The 9,940-nt window shown below is 36.5% G+C and overlaps 1 protein-coding gene across 2 annotated transcripts; it reads left to right on the top strand.

The window, feature by feature from the left end:
- Positions 1 to 269: 269 nt before the first annotated feature.
- On the top strand, positions 270 to 9,727 carry LOC118037507 (AMP deaminase). 2 transcript variants are annotated; one of them, XM_035043497.2, is made up of 20 exons: positions 270 to 814; positions 1,613 to 1,785; positions 1,926 to 2,118; positions 2,580 to 2,758; positions 2,862 to 2,913; positions 3,008 to 3,135; positions 3,233 to 3,412; positions 3,643 to 3,710; positions 3,786 to 3,928; positions 4,468 to 4,529; positions 5,114 to 5,227; positions 5,433 to 5,573; positions 6,300 to 6,452; positions 6,816 to 6,869; positions 6,950 to 7,060; positions 7,170 to 7,343; positions 7,421 to 7,501; positions 8,468 to 8,566; positions 8,991 to 9,110; positions 9,201 to 9,727. In XM_035043497.2, exons 1-19 carry the CDS (start codon positions 436 to 438, stop codon positions 9,057 to 9,059), a joined length of 2,553 nt encoding a protein of 850 aa, XP_034899388.1. In that variant the 5' UTR covers positions 270 to 435; the 3' UTR covers positions 9,060 to 9,110; positions 9,201 to 9,727. The 2 variants fall into 2 exon arrangements, with proteins under 2 accessions (XP_034899388.1, XP_034899387.1); XM_035043496.2 differs by having other exon boundaries at positions 2,577 to 2,758.
- Positions 9,728 to 9,940: the final 213 nt, after the last annotated feature.

The following is a 9,940-nucleotide window of genomic DNA, read 5'->3' as shown; positions in this document are numbered from 1 at the left end:
ATATTATTTTAATATATTTTCAAATAAAAAACACTTTTAAAAAACCTATAACTCAAAAAAAGCTGAGGTAAATAAGCTATCTCTAATAGAATAAGCCTGATTGGGGGTAATATTGATTTATGTTAAAGTTCAGTGAGCAGATTCACATATTTATATACATGGGTGACTGACTTGAACTCTTAAAACAATTTCTGATAGAGAGAGGAATAGAGGGAGAGAGAAAATGAATATGTCCTCTTCTCAGTTTCGCCTATAAATAACCCAAACAAGCCGTGTTTAGCTCGAAACAAAAACACAAACCTCCTCTCTATTCACTTAGCTCTCTCCCTTTCTCTCTGTCCTTTCAGCTCACTGTCAACACAGCTCACTATTCAAAAATCCACCTGAACAGATTTTTTTTAGAGAGAGAAACAGTTTTTTAGAGAGAGAAAAGTAATGGAAGCGTACTCGCTGCATCTAGCGATGGCGGCTCTAGTAGGGGCATCATTTGTGGCAGTATCCGCTTATTATATGCACCGCAAAACCCTAAATCAACTTCTCGAGTTCGCCAAGACGGTAGAGAGAGAACGAGAAAGAGACGACAACTCCGACGGCGGCGGCGGAGGATCGTCGCCGCTGCATTTGAAGAAGCGCCGGAGTCACGGACGGAGGAAGGGAAGTAGCGGTTACTATAACAAGCGTGGCTCGGCTTCGTTACCGGACGTGACGGCGATTTACGGTGGTGGAATTGATGGAGAGGAGAAACGTAATGGTCAGGTGGTTTATGTCGACGGGATTCCGGCTGGATTGCCGAGGCTTCATACTTTGCCTGAAGGTATGAACTTCTCGGACTTCTTGCCGGAGTGAATATTTAAAGCTCGGCTTGAACTAGACCGCTCTGATAGTTTTACTTATAATAATTTTCAACAGTGCAGTCATGATTTTTTAGGACAATTTTAATTTAATTTAATAACTCTGTTATGTGTATAATATAATTATTTAAATGCTTGTATTCTGTTTTGTATTTAACATGATTGTTGCTTGCGGAAATCATTTATATTTGTTGAAATTACGATTTTTATATTTCTCTGTTTTAAGAGGGAAGGAATGATGTTAAAAGAGGGATAAAAAATAGATTATGTTCGGATTTTAAACCAAGCAACACGAGAATGATATTTATTAATATATATTTTGAATAAGAAGTGAAGTGCAAGAAGTTTTTTATCTGTTATGTAGTAACAGGGTTGAAAGCTTATCCTCGGTAAGGCATTTATATGCGTTGAAGATTAATAAGGAAACTTAACTTGGGATTAAAGTAGTTCGTCCTGGTGAACAAATTGGAAATGGTCCAGAGTTGTTAATTGGCTTCATTATCTAGCTAATTACTGGTGTCCTCTTAACAGTTTGCTTTGGGCCGCTCTTCCTTGTGCCTTCCAATAAAATCTTACTCCCACTTCAACCCCTTATGTAGAGAAGGCCACCAGCTGTGGATTCAAATAGTGCCAACTTGGAATGACTTGGAATTCAATTGAAATTTTATTTACTCCATTCTTTTTTGTTTTTTCACCTCTTCATTTGAGGTGGGGAGCTGTTATCCTGTTTGCTGAAAACATCCAGTATTGTGCTGTTCCAGGGAAATCTTCTGGGCATATCAAGAGGCCTGGAAGTTTTATCAGACCAACTTCTCCAAAGTCTCCTGGTGCTAGTGCTAGTGCCTTTGACAGCGTGGAAGGATCAGATGATGAAGATAACATGACTGATAATTCTAAACTAGACACTACATATCTGCATATCAATGGAAATGCTGTGAGTTTGTGATCTTGGAAATGCACATTTCTTATTTTGTTTAGCAGCATCGGTCTTTCATTTACATACCCACATGCATACACATTCTTCATTTTGACAAGATTTCCTTCTATTCTTAATTTTGTGGCTGGCATTTTTAGGATATAAAGGATGTTTTACCACAACACATTAATGCAAATGGAGACCAAGTCCCTATACCTGCTTCAAGCATGATTCGATCCCATAGTGTGTCTGGTGACTTGCATGGTGTTCAGCCTGATCCTATTGCTGCTGATATTCTAAGGAAAGAACCAGAACATGAAACTTTTGCACGACTTAAAATTTCTCCTATGGGTATTGACTTCTTCTCATCCATACTTCTGCTAATTATCCTTGCTTTGGCTTGTGAAATTGGTAAAATATTTAAAGGGTTTCTCTTATCCCACTTCATGAATTTTTAATATCACTAATCTGATCTTTTGCTGATATTCTCTATAAAAGTGCAAGATGAATGGGCACAAAATGCAAGCAGTTGCTTATGTTTTATCATGAAATATGCATATATTTAAATTCTTTAGAGGGAATGATGCAGAATGGATGTGCATTCTTTAATGGATACATGTTTCAATTTTTTTCTGTTTGTGTCTACCCTCTTAAAGTTGTTGTCTGTGTTTTTGCTTGGTTAATTTGAATGCTAGTGTACCTATTTGAATTATTCACTGCTTTTAAGATTGCAAGCATGTAAGTTTCTGTTAGAACTCTGATGTTCCATTTTAAAATGACTTTTTTTTAACAAATTTATTTTGCGTCAGCAGAGGTGCCATCACCAGATGAAGTGGATTCCTATATAGTTCTTCAAGAATGTCTTGAAATGCGAAAAAGATATGTATTCAAGGAAGCAATCGCACCATGGGAGAAAGAAATTATTTCTGACCCCAGTACACCAAAGCCTAATCCTGACCCTTTCTCCTTCACACCAGAGGGAAAATCTGATGTGGGTATATGTTTCATTTAGGCATTTTGTGAAACAGTCAGGATTATGCTTTACTTCCTTTTTTTGATCATATATGCCTTCCATTCTTTGTTTTTTTGCACAGCATTATTTTAAGATGGAAGATGGGGTAATCCATGTCTATCCAAATAAAGACTGTAAGCTTTGAGCTTCAGTTTCTTGCTTGTTATGTCAATCCTTTATTTCATTATGGGGATGTTAATGTATGCTTTGTTTTTCCTCTTTTCTTAGCTGAGGAAGAACTTTTTCCTGTTGCTGATGCGACAACGTTTTTCACTGATTTGCATCACATACTTCGAGTTATTGCAATTGGAAATATCAGAACTCTATGTCATCATCGGTTGAATCTCCTAGAACAAGTAAATACATCTTTCATTGACCATCTCAATTTATTGAGAAGCTAGTTTTCTTGATAATAATTAGACTTCTGGATTTATGCTTATCCCAATGTCTCAGAAATTCAACCTTCATTTGATGCTTAATGCGGATAGAGAGTTTCTTGCTCAGAAAAGTGCTCCACACCGCGACTTTTATAATGTCAGGAAAGTTGACACGCATGTTCATCATTCTGCGTGCATGAACCAGAAACATCTTTTAAGGTTTATAAAGTCAAAACTGAGGAAAGAGCCTGATGAGGTAAAGATTTGGATACCCTGCCTTTTTTTTTTTTTTTTGCAGAAATCAAACAGTATACTCTTCTTTTCTTTCTGCATTGGAATGGGCCATTAATCATTCCATAATCTTGCGCAGTTAACCAGAACTTCAATATTATGTCCACACGAACAATATGATACAATCTGATTATTAGGTGGATATTTAATACATATTTGTTGTTGTCTTAAACTTTTGTTCTTCCTGTTATTCAGGTTGTAATTTTTCGAGATGGAACATACTTGACATTGAAAGAAGTGTTTGAGAGTTTGGATTTGAATGGGTAACTTTTGTTGTTGCTATCATTTTCATATTGTCATATAGAAGGTTGTGATCATATTGATATCTGTGGGAACAGGTATGATCTCAATGTTGACCTTTTAGATGTACATGCGGACAAGAGCACATTTCATCGCTTTGATAAGTTCAACCTGAAGTACAATCCTTGTGGTCAGAGTAGACTTAGAGAGATTTTCCTTAAACAAGACAATCTTATCCAAGGTACATCTTAATTTAATCTTATCCAATGTACGTCTTGATTTTTTCTTGAGAGAAAAAAAATCTTTTTTCATCTGTTTTTTTACTTCTTCTGGGTGGGTGGATAGAAGGTTCATCCTTCATACTCTTAAAGCAAACTTATGAAAAAAGAACAGGGGCAATGAGAAAAATGAAATACTTATTGTATAGGAACAACATAGTGGTTAAAAGCTTGGAACTTCTAGCTTAAAGGGCTCAAGTTGCCAATTGTGTGACGAGTAAGTGACATTGTGTTGAAAGGGGAGGATACCTCATTTTGTGTGTTGCTGAAGGCTAGCAGGCCTCACAATGAACTGCAAAGGAAACCTTAAAACTTTGTACTAGAGGGTCACACATTTTAAGACTCAAGTTTCATTTTACATGCTTGCATCTCATAGTGGTTACATGGTTATCATGTTGTGATGTTTTTTTTTTTCTACTAATTTGTAAGCTGCTTTTCTTTCCTGCTAGTTATATGTTCTGCTTTGCCTTATCTATGCTTATTGCTGTGTGTTGATGAGCAGGCCGTTTCCTTGGTGAACTGACAAAACAAGTCTTTTCTGATCTTTCTGCAAGTAAATATCAGGTACATCTTTGTCCTACTTGTAGTTGATCTTTATGCATGGATATAGATTCTGGTTTCCTTAATCTGTTTCACATTTTCCAATGATATTTAAATTTGTAGTACTGTTCATTCGTTGTTAAATATTTAAAATCTGTGCATTAGTGATAATTTGGTAAAATTGTCTATATTTCATGCCTACAACAATTAAGAAATGCCAAAGACACCACATTCATGATTCACGACAATGTTTTGTTGTGTTTCTTCTTTTGTTGATCCTTCTCTCATTCTCTAGACCTGATTAGATCAGCAAGTTATGGGTAGAAGCTGTATTTTAGTATTTTTGTTACGAAATTCTTGAATCTTATAGTCATGATTTTAGAGTGAGCCCATCCTATCTTAGGATTTGAGGTGTAGGAAAATTTTGAAGCTTTTCTGATTATTGGATCCTGATATTTTGCTTTACTAATTCCTATCATGCTTGAGGCTCATGTGCTGACATTAGATGATGGAAAAAACTGATGACATGTTTCTTAAGAAGCATCTACAGTATGCTTCACTTTTGCTTATGCTTGTTTCCCCCTATTTCTACGACCTTTTTATTGCAGATGGCTGAATACAGAATATCAATATACGGTAGAAAACAGAGTGAATGGGACCAATTGGCTAGTTGGATAGTGAATAATGATTTGTACAGTGAAAATGTTGTTTGGTTAATCCAGGTACTGACAGTATCTAAATCCCTCTTACTGAAGTTCAATTTTTTTTTTTTTTGGTTTCTTAAAGGAAAAGTTGGTTAGCTTAGCTGAGAGTGATGGTGGGTTTGATTGTTGCTGAACATTCTGTTTACAATGAGATGCCCCTATCAGTAGAAAAATTCGAGTCAGTATTTAATTTCATGTTTTGTAATATGTTGTGTATTTTCAGCTTCCTCGACTGTACAATATCTACAAGGAAATGGGGATTGTTACATCATTTCAGAATATTCTTGATAATATCTTCATTCCGCTTTTCGAGGTCACAATTGATCCAGATTCGCATCCTCAGTTGCATGTTTTCTTGAAACAGGTTTGCCATTTTCTAAACAGATTGTTATTTTGCAGATAGCATCACAGTGTATAACAGGTTTTATTTTTTTTTAATTGAAAGTAGATATGTGGTGCTTACCACCCTATTTTATCACCAAACCAGCTTTCCAAGGAACTTTTGTTGAGATGGTTGGAGGATCTAGCAGTTATGCATTAAAACAATTAAATTCTTCAACTGACACGAGTATGATTTAAGTATTTGTTGGCAGATTTAGTCAGCTCGGTTAGTTGGTTGTTTTGTTTCCAGATTACACTTGTGTTTTTATTTGTTTTTGTTGTTTATGTGCCCATTGTTTGTGCTTCCCTTCACTACATCACTAAAAGAAAGGGGGGAAACTACAATGGTCCATGCTTCAATGTCTTATTTTCTCATTTAGGTGTTATATTTTGGAAGGCTGTTGAATGGGGGATCAAAAGAGATCCCTGCCAGAAATTTTTACCAATAGGTATAACTGGCAAAATCTGATAGGGTTGTGTATGAAACATGTGACCTAGGACTTGATGGTGGATCAAGTACAAGAGGCAAGTAATACATTTACCTAGGGTGGTTGTGGGATATTAAAATTTCATCATCTTTTGTTTCCTCCTCTGAAATCATAACCTGACTCTCCTATCCTCACAGAGGGCTTTAAGGGTGCTCAACATCCAACTTTATTCCCCCCTCTTATTGAATAATATACAACTTGCCATTTGTTTTATATTTCAGGTTGTTGGGCTGGACCTGGTTGATGATGAAAGCAAACCTGAAAGACGACCCACAAAGCACATGCCTACACCAACTCAATGGACCAATGTGTTCAATCCTGCATTTTCATATTATGTTTATTACTGTTATGCCAACCTCTACACATTAAACAAGGTCTGTGTTATACTTCAGAAGCAATATTTTACTTAATAACTTGTTACATGAAGATGTTTATTATCTTCTTTCTTTTGGAATATTTTTCTTGGATAGGTGTCTTGCATGTTTTGATGACCATTCTGATTCTTGTCATGACATCATTAGTGATAAGAAAAATATTTCCAGGTTTTTACATTCAAATGTCATGATCTAGATGCAACTTCTGCCGCACAAAAAAGAAAAATGCAACCATCAAATGATTTAATGTTTATTGACATAGCTTGATAGCTTTTCTCCCAGCTTGATCTGGCAGTCCGCCCCAATGTTTTACTTGGTGGCTGTTTTCTTCCTCAATTAATCTATATCAACATTGTTTTTCAGCTTCGTGAGTCAAAGGGCATGACAACTATCAAATTCCGTCCCCATTCTGGAGAGGTATTCCTTCCAGCTTTTCCTTCTACTTTGCACAAATGTTCAGATCTTCTGCCACCTCACGTGACAACTATCATTTTCAGGCTGGTGATACTGACCATCTTGCTGCAACATTTCTTACGTCTCATAATATTGCCCACGGGATCAATTTGAGGAAATCTCCAGTACTTCAATATTTGTATTATCTAGCACAAGTATGGAAGCTATATTCTTTTTAGTATCATTACTGCTATTTAAAATGGATCTCCTGTACTTCTATTTTTTGTGACATTAATCAGAAATGGTGGCATTTTTGCTATACAGATTGGCTTAGCTATGTCTCCACTGAGCAACAATTCCTTATTTTTAGACTACCATAGGAATCCTTTTCCAATGTTTTTCCAAAGGGGTCTCAATGTTTCCCTTTCTACCGATGATCCGCTCCAAATTCACTTAACAAAAGAGCCCTTGGTGGAAGAATATAGCATTGCTGCTTCTGTAAGTGCTCCTTTTCTCACCTGAAGTGATTTTTTTTTTCTTGAGGTGAAATTAATTATTGCAAGCTTTCCTGACAGGTGTGGAAGTTGAGTTCATGTGATCTGTGTGAGATTGCTCGAAATTCAGTCTACCAATCAGGTTTCTCACATGCTTTAAAGGTACATTCGTTTCTATTAGCATGGATTTAAGATTCTGAAATTTATAAAAGAAAGGATCTGGTGCAACAAGTTTAGTTAAGAAAATAAAATAAAAACAAAAAAAAATCAAGACAACATGTTCTTGAGACAGAGAAATGTAAAATCTTTGATTTTTTCTATTTATATAGTCACTAATTTCCTTTGCTTCCTTCATCATAATCACTGATTAGCTTGATTGGTTACTCCTTTTTATTTCATTGACTGACTTTGTACCACGAGTATGTTTTCTCATCATTCTTAATCTTAACAAGTTAAAGAAAACTGAAGATGGGGGTTAGAATATTTGAACTGGTCATGAAAGGATCATTCCTTTCAGGTGTTGCTTTTGAGATATCATTTGTTGCCCGTGCCTATGAAGAACAATGTAGATGTGTTTGCCATGTTGTGTGTTGCCTAATAAATATCTTTCCATGGGGAACCTAGTCTGACTTGGGTTGTCTTCAAAGCGAAGTGATTTGTCTGCATGGCATTGTGACATCGATCACAAATGGACTGAATGTATTGAAATGGGTACATCTTACGACCAGTATGGTTTATTATTGACTCCCTAATACGATGGACATTGGGGGTTTAAAATGGCCAGCGTAGAAGATTGTTTATGCCCAACTCTTTGAATTATATGCTATACTGTGTGCTTTTTCGCTTTCTTTTTGATGGGGAATGCGTGTTTGTTGCTTTCCTGATCAAACTAATGTGATTCTTCTTAGCTGTTGTATATCTTCTATTAGGATTTTATTGATTCAGTGGGCAGCCTCTTTATTGTTGTTCTTGATTTTGAATTAATCCAAGTACCAGATAATTGGCACAGAATTAACGTGTTCCAACTTTACTCTGCTGTGCTACTTTTGATTCTATTGAAAAAATATTTGAGTACTTATATAAATGCTTTTAAATCTAATTTCTGGACATTTGCCCTTGAAATTGCAGTCACACTGGATTGGTAAAGAGTACTACAAGAGAGGACCAGCCGGAAATGATATTCACAGGACAAATGTGCCTCATATCCGGGTGGAATTTCGAGATGCGGTACGGACCTGATTCAGAACTTTTTAATACTGACTTATTCAAACAAGAAGCCATGACCTCTTTTGAATTGTTTAAAGGTTTTCTTTTTCACTGCAAGTAATGAGGATGAATACCCTTTTGGAGCACAAGGATCTCAAATAAGTAGTTCGTAGTAGTCCCTTATTCCTCCAACCCCCCTCCCCACAACTAATCCCTCCTCTCTTCCTTTGTGCCATGCTTTTGGCGTCAATTAATACTGATCTGAATGAGAGCCAAATAGTTAAATGGACAGTAGAGCATTGTGTAATCAGAGTGACACTTGCAGAAGCTCTCGTAGCAAGTAGCATTTATATTCATACAACTCCAACTCCTTATTTTTATTTTCCCTGCCGAAACATTTTGGCTGGACTAGTCAGATTTAATCCATGTGATAATTTTCTTGCAGATATGGAGAGATGAGATGCAACAAGTTTATCTTGGCAAGGCTGTTATCCCTAAAGAAGTGGACAAGTAAATAGCGGGAGTTTCCGCAGCCCATCCTTGCGCGTTTACTTCAATTATAAAGGTGCTATCAGATCCCATACCTTTCTACATTACTATCTTTTTCGGTTGAACTGAGTTTTGATAAACCTGGCTCCAATTGTTGTCGCTGTAGGTCAACAGAATTCAACTTTCTCATCAAACATGAGATGGCTGTACACTTCTGATCATGCACCTGATAATGGCAAGAAAAAATAAAAATTGGGGAATGGCTTCATGCATAGCAACAGCAAAGCTGATAGAAGCTTATGAGTTTTGAGAACGAAGGCCATGCATAAGACGCAATTGTTGACATGGTGATCTGCAGTGTCTTGGGAAAAAAAAAAAGAACAAGAAATGCCGATCTCGTGACAGAACAAATAACTAGAATTAAGTATATTAGGTCGATATTAAGAGTAGCATTACGGGGTATAGTATGAGGTATGCATGGTTCACTCATTGCAATGTCAGATGTTAGTGTGACCAATAATAGCAAGGACAGGACAGGACAATCTCGTACTTTAATTTTGTTTCCAGATGAACATGCCTCATCAAATTTTGGTTCGGTTTTATACTATGCAGATGCATGTAACCAAACCATTTCCCTGGAGTAAATTCCTCTGTTGCTCCCGGTTGATTTTTTTCTAACTCGACATTTTCTAATTTCTCGTGTTTTGTTGAGGGAGCTCACTCACAACCCCGAGTAACTAACCACTCTTGCTATGCAACTAGTGTGCGAGGGTTTGAACTTTGAACATGTTAGACTCATATATATGGCCTGGCCCGTCGGAAGTTTTTGGCAAGGAATTGGTTTAAATTTATGATTCCTAAAGAAATGAATTCATGCCATCGTGCTCGAATTCTGAATGCCTGGTC

This window comes from Populus alba, chromosome 16 (assembly GCF_005239225.2).
Source record: "Populus alba chromosome 16, ASM523922v2, whole genome shotgun sequence".
NCBI lineage: Eukaryota > Viridiplantae > Streptophyta > Magnoliopsida > Malpighiales > Salicaceae > Populus > Populus alba.
This window is presented reverse-complemented; position numbering and strand designations above follow the sequence as displayed.